General features: G+C 39.4%; 2 protein-coding genes across 3 annotated transcripts; both read right to left on the bottom strand.

The window, feature by feature from the left end:
- Positions 1-7,490: 7,490 nt before the first annotated feature.
- On the bottom strand, positions 7,491-11,380 carry LOC131302296 (uncharacterized). 2 transcript variants are annotated; one of them, XM_058328851.1, is made up of 5 exons: positions 11,145-11,378; positions 10,241-10,324; positions 10,002-10,114; positions 8,870-9,899; positions 7,491-8,188 (listed from the first exon to the last, which is right to left on the bottom strand). In XM_058328851.1, the coding sequence occupies exons 4-5, from the start codon at positions 9,838-9,840 to the stop codon at positions 7,993-7,995; spliced, it is 1,167 nt and encodes a 388-aa protein (XP_058184834.1). In that variant the 5' UTR covers positions 9,841-9,899; positions 10,002-10,114; positions 10,241-10,324; positions 11,145-11,378; the 3' UTR covers positions 7,491-7,992. The 2 variants fall into 2 exon arrangements, with proteins under 2 accessions (XP_058184834.1, XP_058184835.1); XM_058328852.1 differs by lacking the exons at positions 10,002-10,114; positions 10,241-10,324 and having other exon boundaries at positions 11,145-11,380.
- A 753-nt stretch (positions 11,381-12,133) lies between these two features.
- Positions 12,134-13,385, bottom strand: LOC131302313 (uncharacterized). Its single transcript, XM_058328875.1, has 3 exons — positions 13,053-13,385; positions 12,759-12,867; positions 12,134-12,357 (listed from the first exon to the last, which is right to left on the bottom strand). The coding sequence occupies exons 1-3, from the start codon at positions 13,289-13,291 to the stop codon at positions 12,313-12,315; spliced, it is 393 nt and encodes a 130-aa protein (XP_058184858.1). The 5' UTR covers positions 13,292-13,385; the 3' UTR covers positions 12,134-12,312.
- Positions 13,386-16,043: the final 2,658 nt, after the last annotated feature.

Below are 16,043 nucleotides of genomic sequence, written 5' to 3'. Positions count from 1 at the left end.
TTTCACTCTAGCTCCTCTTTTATCTTTCCGGTTTATACCATACCCAAAAAAAAATCATTTGAAACTAGAGAAACTGAAGTAGAAATAGTGAAAGTAAAAAAATAATAATAATAAGTTATTCGTTGTTCTTTATGTGAGGGAGTGGTTGTGAGATGTCCAAAAAGACCAATATAGTTGGCTACATGAATTTTTTTTTTTTTTTAACGGTTGGCTACATGATTGACAAATGTTGTTTTTGCATTTGAAAGTATTTGCAAAAGTGTAATTTTTCCCTCAAGTATTAGAATTAGAGCCACATCTCCACTAAAAATTTTCACTACAACTGTTTGGCTTTAGACTTAGTTAAGTTGTTCATACAAAATTAAATTTTTTTTGTCAAAAATTAAGTTTTTTCACTAAACTAAAATATCCAAAACATTTCCTTTCACTAACCCAATATATTTTCTACAATCTTGAGTATGATAGAAACAACTTAACTGCGAAGTCCTATAAGAAACAGTCTATAACTTTTAGTTTAGCGGAAACGCCCCCTAAGTTAAAATGATTCAGACGAGAATAGAAAGCCTGGCATTTTAAATCGATGAAGAATATATTAATTTTCGCACTCTAAAATTTACCATCCGCGCTCTATTGATTAGTACTCCCTCCGTCCCATAATATTTGTCCGGTCCGCAAAACGGAGACGTAAAAATAATACTATTTTTGTAAGAAAAGTTGAAAAAAAATTTAACAATTTACTAGATTTTGACGAGTTCTTTTAACTTATGAAAAAGATTTGAATTTTTTCTCGAAAGAAATGCATTATTTTTTAGTCCTCGTTTCGCGGACCGGACAAACATTATGGGACGGAGGGAGTATTAAAAAGTGGAATACGAAAATCAACGTCCACCGATGAAACAAGGTTATGGAGACCAAGTTGAAACCTTGATTAATCTTCAAGGACAACATTGTAGTATAATCCTTAGTTTAGATTGGAGTGTGGTTGATGGCCGGGACCCGCAGAAACAATACTTTTTTGGGGTGAGAAACGGGGTGTGTGGGGACCAATGCCGGTCAATGAATGCATCAGCCCGTCAATTGTCTCCCCGAGCCAGGACCCGGCCCACGCGACCCTAACCGGATCACCGGCCCAACCGGTCCGGTCTTACGTGGGGGGCTTTAAAAAGGCTCTTTTGATGCCTCCTCCTCACACGTGGTCTGAACGGATGTTTCACATGGGTGGGGGTCCGGGGGATGACCTAGTGGGGCCCGATTTCTGTGTAAAAAAGTTCCAAAATAGAACAGTTGAATTTCCGAGGGAACCAGGGTGCTGTAATGCACCTCCCGTACACGTATATGCGGCTAATTCGGTCATCTATCTTGACAATAGACGGCTCGAATTTTCATCTAAATAATGGATGGATAGAATTTATAGAAGCTTAGCTTATATTCAATCATTTATTATTAAGATCAATGGCTCGTGTGAAGCCTACATGGTACCTTGAAGGTCCTCGCACTACGGGATTTTCAATCTATTTCCAAGACTTCTTTTCTCCAAAGGTGTAATAGATAGATAATCAGCTGTAGGGCGCACACAAGAATTACTTCCAAGACTTCTTTTCTCCAAGGTGTAATAGATAAATCAGCTGTAGGGCGCACGCAAGAATTACCCAATCGGGATTCGGGTCGGGGTCGAGGTCGGAGCCATGCGGTACTTATTGCGTTGGGGTTGGAATATGGAAAAATCCGCCCCGCCCTGCCACGCTTGTCATCCCTAGTTCCGTAGCAACATTTGGCTATGTGATTGCTCCCTCAGTCTCCATCTAATGGTTTCTCGTTATATTCTGAACCAATAAAAAATGAATTATATTTCTAAATCGTCAATAAATTTTATATACAATTTATTATTTGATAGAACTCAATTAGTTCTATTAGACAGTATTTTCAAAATTACATAAATCATACTTACGAGATATAAACAATTGAAAAGTGATACGAACTTTCAAAGAGGACTGTTAAATGGGGATTGAGGTAGTATCTATTTTAGAACATCTAGTATTTTGGTATAATATGAAAGATTCTTGTTTATATTATGATGGTGTCCCGACTGCAGAATTCATGGATGATGTAGTCTAAGTAAGCATGGATTGAGAATTATTCAATAGTCGTTTCTTCACGTGTTATGACAGTGGGTATTTAGCCCAGTTGTGGGTTTGGAAAAAAAATTTCAAATCCAAATATATTCATTACCTATATTTTCAATCATTATTTTTATTTCTTTCTCCACTCATTACCCTTATATCCAATCATTAATCTCATTTCTCTTTATCTTTCTCCACTCATTACGCATATCTCCAATTATTATCTTATTTTCTCTCCTCACTCATTATCCAAAAATCAAATCCAAAAATTTTTCAAACCCAGAACCGAACAAGGCAAATTTAAGTTGAAACAAAATACTAAGGTTCTCATGAATTGTGCAATTTGGTGTTGTTCCGAGAACTAATGATAATAAATTTCAAAATTTCGTTTGGACATGTTTGTAACATTCTATAAGTAAATTATCCCTTATCATTCAAACAGATAACGTGTTGGTGGATTTCATAACGATCCTATGAAAAAATTAATAACAATTTCTGGTCTTATTTTTATAACATCAACAAGTTTAAAAAAAAGGATTGAGTTTGAGGTAACCATACTCTCACAAGATAGAAAATCTTTATGATGCAATGCTCTTGAAATTTTAAGATAACATTGCGAGTGAGTTTTGGTGACCGAGGAAATTAATGAATTTTGGTCATTTGGGCAACATTTTTATATAGTCTCGTGTCCAAGGCCAATTATACGAGGCGATGAACTCTTACCAATATTTATTTGGTGGGGGTGTAGTCAAACAATGACTCAAGTCTGTCTTGAGAGTATGATTATCTTATTTAGAACATTTAATTTTTGGTGCACATAATATATATAATCATGTCTAATTTTGAAATCCACGGATGATGTAGTCCAAATAAGTATGGATTAAGAATTACGCGATAAGTCATTTCTTCGTGTTTTATCATTGTTGGTAATTTGGTATTAGCTAGTTGAAATACTAAAATACAAATCGATTCTCATGAATCGCGCAATTTGCTCTTGTTTGGAGAACCAACCAATGGTAGCGAATTTTAAACATTTGCTTCGCCATTTTTTGTAATATCATGCGTATAATCCCTTACTGTTCAAACAGATAACGTGTCGGTGCATTTCGCAGCGATCGTATATGAATTTAGAAACCATTTCTGGTCTTTATAGTGACGAACTCAACAAGTTTTTAAAAAAGAAGAGTAAGTTGGTGGTAACCATACTTAAAAAAATTATGACCAGTGCGATTTGGTCACTGAGGATTACCCCTATGCATTGTGGGATTGAAGTCAAACTATGAATGACTCAAGTCGGTCTTTGATAGTAACTCGTTGTGTCCTTTAAGAGTCGGTCTTTGATAGTAGCTTTCTATAGTGCGCTGCAAGGCGCATTCGGACCGTTCAAAAGTGTTTTTAACGGTTCGGATTAAAAACAAACTCTTTCAGGGAACGGTTAATTCAATCAGGACCATTGATTACTGCTTAACCTTCAAACCTCGCCTTCAATTAAGGTTGAGAAAAACCCAAAGCGTAGGGCTAGGTCGTCGGTAGCATAATAACCGGAAAGTCCGGGATTGTACCCACAGAGAATTCGAATATAGCTTAATCGGATTGTAGGTTTTGTATGGTGGATTGTGGTGTTTAAGACGGCCAACTTGGTTTTGCTTTTAACGTTGGAAAAGCTAAAGCAACAAATTAGATACGAGCTTTATAAACTAAAAGAGGCAAGTCTAGAGATCATCTAACCCTTGACTTAAGCCGTTACCGGTTCTCAATTATAACTCAGGCGAGAGTCACGACCGCGTGCTCACGTCCAGAGGATTTAACTTTAATGACTTCGTTTAACGAAAGATGTGATTAATCGGAGCTAAACCAACCTATTTTTGCTAATGTATCTAACACGTAGGAAGCCACAAGCCCTCATTATGTCGCTTGCCAAGACCGCTTGACTAAACGACATACTAAGGAGTTAACACCCCTTGTTTAGACAAAAATGGCTAGGTTAATGAAATTCCAAAAATCATGATTTTAGGCCCAAAGATTCAAGAACCGAATAACAACCTAAGTCCTCGGGAAAGATTATCCCGAGACTTAGCCAAGAGACTACTCACACATTTAAAGCGTGAATCAAAGCATAAAAATGAGACATAGGTTTTAACCGACAAAAACGAAAATAAACTTGATTTTATAAAGGATCTAGTCCGTAGGAACAACTTTAATAAACGAGAAATTAACAAATGAGAATTACTTACTTGAGTTCTAAGAGATTACACTCTGAAAAGCTTCAAGAACATTAATGGAGAAAAAACCTAAGTATGTAATGAGCTAGATACCAAAGGTGAGAGATGGCACCCCTATTTATACAAAGATGGGTTTCTCTCTCTTCAAATATCTAAAAATAGACTACTAAAGGCAACTATTCCAAAAGTAGAAAGTTCAAAAAGTAACAAATATCTGGCCGAAGGCTCTCAGTATCGATACAAAATAATCAAAGTATCGATACCACGCTGTTAAGTTGAAAAGGGCCATTTCCACGTAGCTTCCCCGTATCGATACGGATTAAGGCCGTATCGATACACAACACTCAGCCTTGCCACGAAGCTAATGCGTATCGATACGGCCTTAATCCGTATCGATACGGAGAGCTTATCTCCAATTCTTCGAGCCAGCCTCCCAGTTTGGCACCCGACGTCTCCCTGCCTTGCCCAATGCCTCACGCCTTCACTCTTAGGCCTCCCGGGCAGACGTTCCACCGGGCGTGGATACATGAACTAACATGGGGTTGGTCTTACGATCAAAACACGCCCCTTTAAAGACGTTTAACCTGAAACACTGAACAAACTACCTTACGAGTAAAATTGCATAAAAACAACGACGTTAATTAAAAACACCACAAGCTAGGAGACTTTTAGCACCACGATCTTACAATCTTAGGTGCTAATCAATTACCGAAATGGACAGTCTAGATGCATCCTGCAGAGCTCTCTACAAGGAGCTGCTTTGCAGCATCTATCCCCGGTTCCAAAGGGATCCGACCTGGTTGTACTTTTTTATGAGAGCGAGACCTCTAGCCTGATCAGAATATCAGAATTGATTCTATTTTTTATGTTAGTTTTTTTTTTTTTTTCGAAAATCCTATGTGTACCGACCATTTTGGACCGAAACCGTACCGACGGCCGCGCGCGGCCGTCTCCGGCCACCGGACGGCCGATCCGAGCCGTCCAAAAATTTTAAAAAAAAAAACCGAGGGGCCCAACGCGGGAATCAACGTCATCCGATGTGTGTAGGGTGCTTGATCTAAACACCCTATTTTTCGTGTATATATGTATACACGAAAAATAGGGTGTTTAGATCAAGCACCCTACACACATCGGATGACGTTGATTCCCGCGTTGGGCCCCTCGGTTTTTTTTTTTAAAATTTTTGGACGGCTCGGATCGGCCGTCCGGTGGCCGGAGACGGCCGCGCGCGGCCGTCGGTACGGTTTCGGTCCAAAATGGTCGGTGTATATAGCAGTACTCTTTTTTTTTTTACTTTTAGATCCGATTTTTTATTTTAATTATTCAACAATAAGTAGAAGATGCAAACTAGTTTTCACCAAGGTTTCACATATGGAGCTTTCTCCCAATAATGTGTTGGGTGCATTCCATAGCAACCATATAAGAATTTAGAAACAATTTCTGATCTAGTAGTGACGACATCCACTGGCGGGCTTGAGACTTAAAAATTTGTTTCTCTTGAGATTTTAGGTTTGAAATATTCCAGATGCTATCAACTTTTATAGAGCTTATCCCACCAATAGTACTACTGGACCATAGGTTTCGTCCCCCAGAAGTGAACGTAGGTTGGTCTAAACATTCGGAAGTTTTTTTTTTTTCAAAGAATGGAGAGGAGGCACGCTCTCCCATAGGACCCTTAATGGATCTGCCCCCGACAACATCAAGAAGTTAAGGAAAAAAAGAGTGATCGAGTTCGAGTTAACAATACTCTATTAGGATAAGTATTTTTATGTTGAAAAGTTCTTGAAAATTTTACATAATATGACGAGTGTGATTCATCGGTGACTAGGAGGATATGAATTTATCAGAATATCAGAACTGATTATTATTTTTTGAATAATAATAATAATCCTAATAATTATCAAGGTTCCACACATGGATCTTAATCCTAATAATTACTCTACAAACTAATCCAATCATGACTTGCACATGATATTGTACGAGTCTATTTTATTGCAGTACGTTCCATGTGAAGGGCGAATTTTGAATCATCAAGCTTATGCCAATTGTGCACCAGGTGGTGTCATGAAGATGGCTGGTCCTTCCGGACGGTAGCTATGATTCGAATCGGACATTTCATCGGCGGGCAGGGAGCCCCTATGGTCACACGCCCAAAGGGTTACTACGCTAGTTGCCCCTCCCACCTTTTTTGTTTTCAAAAAAAACAAACAAACAAGTATTTAATTCAATTTCTGGTTTTTCAGTCCCCAAGCATTGCTTCTTCTTTTTTTCTGGTTGCTTTTTTTAGTAATATGCTGTTTAGTTCAAGAACACTGATGGATTGAAGCAAATTGGAAAGACAATGGATCCAATAGTTTACTTTAGCAGAAAAAGGATCAAAACCGGAATGGGGATGCTGCCAGCAACACCCTGCAGAGTGGGTACAGAGCGGCTGGTCCGGCCGTTCATCTCAACAATCGACGACTCGGATCTTAACTAAGCAATAGACGGTTCATACAGTAAACCATAGTTTCTCTTCTTCTCTTTCTCTCTTAGTTGCTAACTTAAGCATCGAAGGAATATTTTGCCCGAAACCCTGATCGTGATAGCCTAGTTAACTCAAGCATCAGAGAAATATTCCGGTCAAATCCCGGCCAGTAGCCTAACGTTTCTTAGAGTCTTGAAAGTTCTCTTGCCGGAACTCTACTGAGCAGAGGATTTTCTTTCCTAAGGTAAAAACCTCCCCACCATAGCATGCATGCAGCCAAGCGTTATTCGTTAACCATATAAACTAGGAGTACTTATTGAGATAAACTTTTTCACGGAGGCTCCATGAACAAGTTGTCACGGAGCTGCGCAATCACAGCCATCCGTTTCGGCATTAGATTCCAGATTGTAAAAAAACTATTTGCTGGAAGAGTTTAACTATTCGTGCGAATAGCTTTTTTACTATCCGGACCGTCCAATACACTTTGGACGCACCCGATTTGGCTTTGTAAACGCGAATACACGGAAAGATTCATAAATAAGTTTTTCTAGTACTTATTAACTGGAGTTGGGTCAATATAGTTAAGAGGAAAAAGAAAGGTAAAAATAATTCTATTAACTTCCATTACCATTTCCACTTCCTCGAAGTCATGTAAAAGTTCAGGAGAAACTTCTCACAAAGAGAGTAAAAAGAATTTCATTTCACTTATCCAGCAGAATGACCAAATGAGAATTAACGAAGAAATCGAAATAAAGGGTCAAAGACTGCAGCACAACCGTACTTGTTCACTGGTTAAAAGCTCCATCAGAAATCATAAATTACAGATTACAAACTAAGACGAATGGACCGACGACTGGTAACATTAGCTAGACTACATGGAGAACAAATATCAGGCAGATTTACACTAATCGGCTCGAAAATGTATTTCATCCTTCACATTTAATACCACCGTGTGTCTTTGAAGTTTGAACCATACATGCCAAACGTAATTGTACGAGCCAACATAGATACAGAATCATAGCCAACTCTGCAACTTCATTGGGATTCGACTCATTATGCTTGAAAAAGATGCAATAAACCGTTTTCAAGGCTGGGGCACAGTTTTGCTTTCGCCAAGGCATTTTGAGTGAAGGGGGAACCGTTTAGTGATTATCATAGAACAAGAAAATGGCCAAATAAACTCTCAAAAGCAGGGCAATCGACAAGTGAAGCAAGGGAACCATCTTGTTTCAGCAGTTTTTGGGAGGTTCACGTCCTGGGCTTGTGACTGTGACTGTGGCTGTGGCTGTGGCTGTGGCTGTGGTTTCTCAGGAGGCTTTTGCTGCAAATTTTCAGGAGCCACCCTAACCGAGGCACTTGTTCCACCTTCACCCGTGAATCTGATATGTAGAGAGATAAAGTTAGCATAATCCTCCAGGTAATGGACTCCCAGCCCAGTTAATTGGTTCACACACACGAGCGCGCGTGACTGAGAGGCACTAGTTGAACTATATTTACAGATACAGATTTGAAGAACACACATTAATGGCCACGTTTGTTTGTTTGGACTAAAGCATCAGATTGAACTATAAATCTAAGACGACCATATTTCCTACATTGGCTTGGAACTTTTGAAGTCAAGATCAAATGTCTGTCTAAAATGAAATTCCACGGAACATGGGATTATACAATACAATGGGAAATGTGTTACCATTGATCTCCTCACTGTTAGTCCCACAGGGTTAATTAATCAATGGGATTGTATCCCCCGACTATAATCCCAACCACTCAAATAGTGCCATAGGAATTCTGGTGAAGAGAACATGGCATAGCGAGAATAACTTGCTAATCTGAAACAAAGTTCACAGCTAGATAGAAACGCATGCATGTTAGTTTGGCCAAATTCAAGTTGACGACAGCAAATTAGGAATGGTTGGCATAATAAGAAACCGATACGTTTGGGAGACAAGGAACTGGCGAGCATACATTATTCAAGAAGTCATTCACTTAACAAGACGAGAATCCATTTGAAATTTGCCCACTATTTTTGCTAACAAATTTTTAAGAAAGAAACAGCTTACACTGGGAACGCGAAAGAACTGCTGCTGGCACCACTCTCATCAGAAAGGCGAGCAGTGCTACTTGAATTACGTGCACCATCAGCATGAGGCGTTTCTTTACCATCGGACACGTTAGAGCCATTATTCGAGATTCGGACCCCCTCAGCAGGAGGCGTGATTTCCTTACTATTGTCTTTTGCTGTTTCCTTCATAACCACCTTTGGCTTTTCATCTGCTACTTCTTTTACTCCAGACTCTTTCATATCACTCTTCCTATGATTTTCAGCCGCTACTTCAATTACAGTTGGCAATGGAGACGAAGAGTTATTGAACTCATCTGGTTTAGCTTCAGTAACTGGTTTCTGGGTCGATGTCAAATAGATAAAGTCATCAGCCTTGCCAAGTTCTTGCGACTTACCCATAAGAATAGCATTATCTTTGGAGAAACTGTTATTGCCCATGTGGATGCTAAACAACGACTCGTTCGAAGCAACACTCCATTCCATAGGATTGGCGGGTTTGGGAGCAAAAATGGAAGTTGGAATTCTATTAGGGTCATAGCCAGTGCCAGTGCCAGGCCGCCCCATTGTTTGTACAGGAGGGAATTGCTTCGGTGGGGCAGTAAGCATGCTCCACTCTGGATTCTGAGGAAAAAGTTCTTGTGACAACAAGAGTCCCGATCCAGCCCTTGGCGATGCACTTATCATGCTCCATTCTGGCGTCTGAGCAGGATTTTCAGGCAATGTGACAACCCCGGGTCCCAGAAAAATAGGGCTACTCTGTTCCGATTTGGTGATGGAGGCATTAGGAATTTCCTTTTCACCATCGTCCGAGTCAGTTAAAGGATCGAAAGATGAAGCAGATGAAGAAGAGGAAGAGGAGGAGGAGCGCGAGGTTTTTCCTTTGACAACTGGATCGCCATCATCGTGAGAATTCTCTGTATGCATCGTTGGTGGTGGCTTACTATTTCCACTCCCACGTTCTGATTCCATTGCTTATCTACTTAGATCAAGTGTTGCTTAGGACCTATGGCATCTCAACAATACCAACGCTGCAAAGTGGTGGAAAAGGCATAATACTGAGCTTACATGATAGAAGAAAATGCAAATGACTATAAAAGGACATTAAGTGCTACAAAGAATTAATCTTGAACCTTGCACCAAGAAGATGAAATCCTGAAGTCTGAATTGCTGATGTTTCTAAAGCTCCAAAAGCTATGAACTCTTGACTAACACCGGGATAAATTACAACTTGGCCTAACAATGTCTGCGTAAAAATCCAACGTGTGCAAGTTATTAAGGAAAGGACCCCCAAAAAAAAAGAAAAAAATCCTTTGCTTGGGTCTTGGAAAGAATGTGATAAATAAAATGAAATACGTTTAAAGAAACTTACAGCAAAACAACATTCAAACTCTATATGCATTACTTCCACTTCCCTCAAATCTTCTCATGAACAATTGGAGCCTTAGGGTACAGCCTGGAAGAGATTTAAGAAAAAACGAATAAAGATTCTATTTCTCTAAATTTAATTTCTAGCAAGATTTGGTGAATAAATCAGGATGCCAATTTGATGTTGCAAGTCCTTATATACTGTTGATCACCCAAGTTGTCCGGACTAGCTTACGCGCACCTAAAAAACAGATAAAGCAGCTAAACTACGAGACAATTAAGCCTCTCCAAACCATGAAAATTGAAAGCTCGTGTCGAACCTACGAGAAGAGTTTGGTTAAGAATTAAGATATGCCAGATTCCACCTCGGGGACCAACCCACCGTCCACTAGCAGGCTCCTAAAGTTTTGACCTTGAGACCTCACACAACAACAAATTCCTAAATTCTAGAACCACCAGGCCAACCTGTTGAATAGAATCACATTTGGGGATTCCAATAAAGAAATTGGCGCATTTTGGCAGAAACTCAAATAGATACTACATTCTTCAAGAGATTCTGCTGAGTTCTGTTGATTTTGCTATTCGGATTTGTCAATGCTAAATGAACCCGTTAATCCCATGCGATTAAATTCCTCCCGCTTTTCCCCCCTGAGTATTGTAATTAACCCAAAAAATCTGCAGCTTCACATGGGGATTTTGGTATCAACCAATTTTTTTTACAACTCAGGTTTCCGGCCCGCTTACGTACACCTCGATTAATCCCGGGAGCACAATCCCGCCGCGCACTTGCTGGTATCAACCAATTTTGGTTACAACATACATGCATTGAGCAAATGGGTTTGCATGGATCATGAATATATACATACAGAAACCTACAAGAACATAAATTGTCAAGAAATTGAACTTACTTGGTGAAATCAAGAAAACCCTGAAGGCCCCAATAGATTTTTCCCCTTCTCAACCAGATAAAGATAAGAGGAATACGATAATATAGGATGGGAAAGAAAGAATTTCTAAGTGGGAAAGAGAATAAAAAGTAGAGGAAAAGGAGGTAATATTCAGCTGGCAAACAATCAAGATAGGATGAAGAAGAAAGGGTATTTAGGACAATGGCCATAGGGAGGCGTTAGTAAAGTTTGATCTGAGAAAATGTGCTGAAAATGGAGGGTTGGGCGGCCAATTCGGGAAAACAACTACTACTACAATGTTTATCCTCTGCTTTCTCTCTCCTTCGTTTCCCTCCTTATTAATTTCCCTCCTAAATTAATTAGCCATTCTAGTTGTGAGAAACTTTTATGTATACCGGGGATATCAAGGATGTTGGTATCTCCTCCGGTCCGTTTTCAATTCTGTAGTTGGTGTTATACTCTAACAAATAGCGTAATGGTTTTTTCGGTGCTTGGTTTCTTTAAAAAAAGAAAAAAAAAAGAGAGAGAATAAAGAATAATGCTCGATTTTTTCCGAAAATTTGTCTATAGCTTATGGATTTTAAACAAGTTGTTTCCGCTAAATGAATATTATTTAGTTGATGTATGTGAGAATGATGATATATCTCGAAATCCATTTTTATGGGCTTCCTCTCGTTTAGATGTGACCCTTTAAGTATTAGGAATTGTCGCCGCCTGCTATTTTTTCTGCAAGGTTTTGTTATGGGATGGTGGAGACATTCTCTCCCATTGTATTAAGCTTCCCACAAAAGGATCCATTCAAAATCATCTCTCCAGATCAATTTTGTAGTGAGTGGTGTCTCGAATCAACTCGTTTGATGCTCATAATCGGTGTGTTTATGTGTTTTGACACCCGAGACGTACTAGCATTGGGCATTTGTCTTCTCATCACACACATTGTGTTGTTACAAACGATTCTTGCCCTTGAATTAAGTCATGGAGACCAGTTATTGTGAAACAAACGATTTTCTTTTTTCTTTTTCTTTTTTTATCAGTAAATTGTGAAACAAAAGATGCTCATGGAATACAATAAACTTCCATGAAAAGGAGAAACAAGCTACACGGCAACACATGTACATCTCCTGAGAACTTCTTAAATTGATCAAATCAAGAACCATTTGTAAAAGCTTCAAGTCTGAGAAAGACCCACCTCCTGAACAGTCAACTCCTGAATCTGCAGATGTGAGAAAAAACACTTCAATACCTTTCAAACTTTTCTCTGAGAAATAAAGCAAATGCTCCAACACAGACAGAGGGGACACTCATTCAGATACAGATGTGTCCGAAACGTTATGATTTGTGCATATTCCATGTATGTCGTGTGGAATCCAAGTGAGTTGCACGGTTTTAAATACATCTACGTCCTCCGTCCGTGTGTCTGTGGCATTACTCAAAAATAAAATGGTAAAGACTCATCAACTGAGTAGAGATTACGATACGTTACAACGTGAATCGAACCGTTCCGAATAAATCTAAGTCCTCTGCCCGTGTCTGTGGCATTACTCGAAAATAAAATGGCAAAGAATCATCAACTGAATCAAAGATTGCTGTTGTACTTCTCAAAATTCTATATACCTTGGTTTGATTTTTAGAAGGAGGCAAGAGCATCCCTGGTTTTTTCCTGCTTCTAGCAAGGAGGCCTTTCGAAATAGGCGACATCATTTGATCAGTTGGGCTAGTGTACCTGCCAAATTGAACAAGGAACATTCCAATTATCCAATACCAATTTAAATAGAAATTACAATAAGAAATTCATAATTTTTTTTTTTTTGCTCAAATTGAAATTTAAGAGTCAAATTTATTATATCTGGTCAAATTTATGACCCATTTCTTGTTTGAAGTTTCTGAGCAGTGCGTGCGTAAATATACCTTTCGGGGTATTTGAATGGCTTGGGGACGTTGAGGCGGTAAGGAGCAGAGCCGGTTATGATAGGAGAATTGTTGCCGGAGTTTTGCAGCTTTTGATCGGTTCGATGATTTTGAGTTGGTGTTTTGGAGTCAAAATCGTTGTTCTCGGAGCGAGTTGGTGCTTTAGGAGGGGTTTCGAGTGCATTCTCCATTTGAATTTTCCGGGTGTGAAAATTAGCAAAGGAAGTCTCCATTTGCATTCTCCAGGACCAAATGTGTGTCTGTGTGTGTGTTAGAGAGAGAGAGAGAGAGAGAGAGAGAGAGAGAGAGAGAATTGTCCAGATGTTTTTGAACGAAGGAACAGAAAGTCTATTCGAAGGATAATTTAAAGTTGAGATTTACTCCTGCGTTGGGATTGCAACGGTCGAATCTGGGTGCCCAGAACTCCAAATGAGTGGCAAAAGTCAGCCAAAACTCAACGGGCAAATCCGTTATTTGTCGCACTCTTTTTGTGTTCTACAGTATTTGTGTATGTTGTTTTTTGTGGATGTCCCAACGGGCAAATGTTACTAGGGTTTTTTTTTTTTTTTTTTTTCTGACGTGGATATCTACCAATATCTTCCTCAGTTCACATCAAAGGCAAGATATCTACACCAAAATTACGGGATTCATGATAATTTTTTTTGCTTCCTGATCTCAAGAATCGAACCCTGATAATTTGCGCGGGAAGCAAAACTATCGACCAACTAGACCAATTCCCAAGGCTCCACCGGGCAAATGTTATTCGCTTAAGTGTTGTTTTCATCCGGATCGTCCATTTCGACAATGAATGGCTCATATTTCGTCTTAACCGTCCGTTCGTTCATTGCTAAGATAAAATCTAAACTGTCTATTGCCGAAATTGGATGGCACTCAACAGGGTCCTCAAGAGCGAATAACATTTGCCCGGGACAGGTTAGTGTTGGGCCGTCAAATCCAAGGCCACAACCCATTCAAGATAGCACATTGTCGGCCCTTTACCTCGTCAAGACCAAACAAAGCCCAGGATTTTTATTTTTATTATTTTTCCCTTCATCGGAAGCACAAGACTTCTCTCTGTTTGTTTTACAATGCCCACCCAATAATATCCTGTGTTTGAAACATGTTGAGAAATCGAAGAAGGTACAACGTTGTACCATTCATTTCTTGATCTTAGCCAAGAGGCCGAGAAAGGTATTGTACCATTCATTTCTACTATCGAGTATTCGTCGGCGAAGATTAACTTAGGCATGGGAGTGTCTTTGTTATATCATTGATGTGTTTTTTTTCCCTTTCCCTTAAATTGACATGAAACTCAATTCAATTTAACAAATGACTCATATGTGATTATCATTAAGAAACTTGAAATGTCCCGGAATTAGTCTATACATGCTTTCCAGATTCAATACCACCCCCAGCAACTCAGCTCGTTTACAAAACCCCTTAGCTCGTCCAGATAATAAGTTTTATCAACGATTCGCATCTCTGTGACATGTTGAATAGCTTCTCCAATATCAAGAGTCAGATAAACGGTTCCGAGAGGATTAACAAAACCTTGGTCTGATTTCAACCATTTTCCATCTTGAAGGGATTTCAAAAACTCTACATCCAGCTTATTGGAGTATTATCATTTGAATACCGGATAAAACTTAGCAGTGAAATTCCCAGGCTTGCACTCATTGCAGAGGAGATAAGAGGTTTGGGGTGATTAACAATGAGCAGGTAGATATCTTCTGACCCGATTATTACGCCAACAAACATCAGGTCCTCTTTAAATGATTTTATCCTGTAATTATAATACTTCTCATCAATAGCTGACAAGACCTCAAAACTCTTTCCCAATGTCTAAGAGAGTAGATGACTCGGTACCATCATAAAGATAGCAAGAACTCGGAGGACTAAAGCCAGCATATGTCTTCATCCACTTCCCACGTCTTGTACTTCCGATGAACCTCTCACGTATCTCATATTTGATGGCGCTGCACTTCTTGGCTCTCAGATTCTGGATCCATTGCAATAGCAACAGAGCTTGATCACTTGTTAGCTAATTGGAGGCAATATCTAGTGCTCTATTTTGAGGTAATATATCATGCAAGTCCATGGCCTTACCCTGCTTAATAAGGAAGTCTAATAGTTCACCTTCTGCCGTAGATTTTCCAGCAAAATTAGCAGCTTCAGCATATACCTCCCCCAACTCTGCGTACTTACTAGAACAGTAGCCATATCCCTCTGCTCTCTCGTTTTCTAGCTCAAGTTCTCTAGCAAGTACGTCGCTAGAACCAAAGAGTTTCAGCCAAGCGCTTCTAGAAGTGGGCACAAGAGGACTTTTACACATGCGTACATTCCCAGCCATATCAACCACTGGCAGAGACTGCAATACATGAGAGACGTAACGCGAATTGATGTACTTCGACAAAGTAGAATGATAAACAAGATGAGCCAGTGCAACTAGAAGTTTTGGGTCTTTGTTTTTCCTAGCAATATCAACCAGTTTTGAACAGTATGTATAAAAATGTTGATGACCAACAAACCTTTAGCCTTAGACACAAGCCAATTCTTCACAGTAATTTCCTTCTTGTGTCCAACAATAGTACTAACCGTATCATCTGGCAAGAAAAACAATATCACCTCGGCACCCCATTTCTATGTTCCATTTGTTTAGCCAGGAATGACGTCGAGCCCCCTAGACAAGATGAACCTTCAATGATCCCTGCTTAATTTGTGATAAGCTACACGGGAGAACCTGCCCATCATTCCAAGCAATATATTTGAGAAGAGTAACTCTGCTCATAGTCTTAATCTTAAATGGAAAATACTTCCAGCAAGAAAGCAAAGAAGCTCCACATACACATCCGTAGGTACACGCAACACAAGGTCACATGTTTCAATGCATTTTCCACACCAGTCATAACTTTCTTCCACAGGTGGCACTTCCAGAAAATTCCAAGTTTCTTCATATTTTCTGCGATCCATAGAGTTATGTAGGACGTACTT

Source organism: Rhododendron vialii, chromosome 10a (genome assembly GCF_030253575.1).
Source record: "Rhododendron vialii isolate Sample 1 chromosome 10a, ASM3025357v1".
NCBI lineage: Eukaryota > Viridiplantae > Streptophyta > Magnoliopsida > Ericales > Ericaceae > Rhododendron > Rhododendron vialii.
This window is presented reverse-complemented; position numbering and strand designations above follow the sequence as displayed.

Bases quoted from the DNA above. Each gene is read 5' to 3' on its own strand.
- LOC131302296 (XM_058328852.1), bottom strand. From the start codon at position 9,840: ATGGAATCAGAACGTGGGAGTGGAAATAGTAAGCCACCACCAACGATG. The intron at 8,189-8,869 runs GTAAGCTGTTTC...TCTACATATCAG, and splicing joins AGTTCTTTCGCGTTCCCAGT to ATTCACGGGTGAAGGTGGAA.
- LOC131302313 (XM_058328875.1), bottom strand. From the start codon at position 13,291: ATGCAAATGGAGACTTCCTTTGCTAATTTTCACACCCGGAAAATTCAA. The intron at 12,868-13,052 runs GTATATTTACGC...TCAATTTGGCAG, and splicing joins CCATTCAAATACCCCGAAAG to GTACACTAGCCCAACTGATC. The intron at 12,358-12,758 runs GTATATAGAATT...TCACATCTGCAG, and splicing joins CTTCTAAAAATCAAACCAAG to ATTCAGGAGTTGACTGTTCA.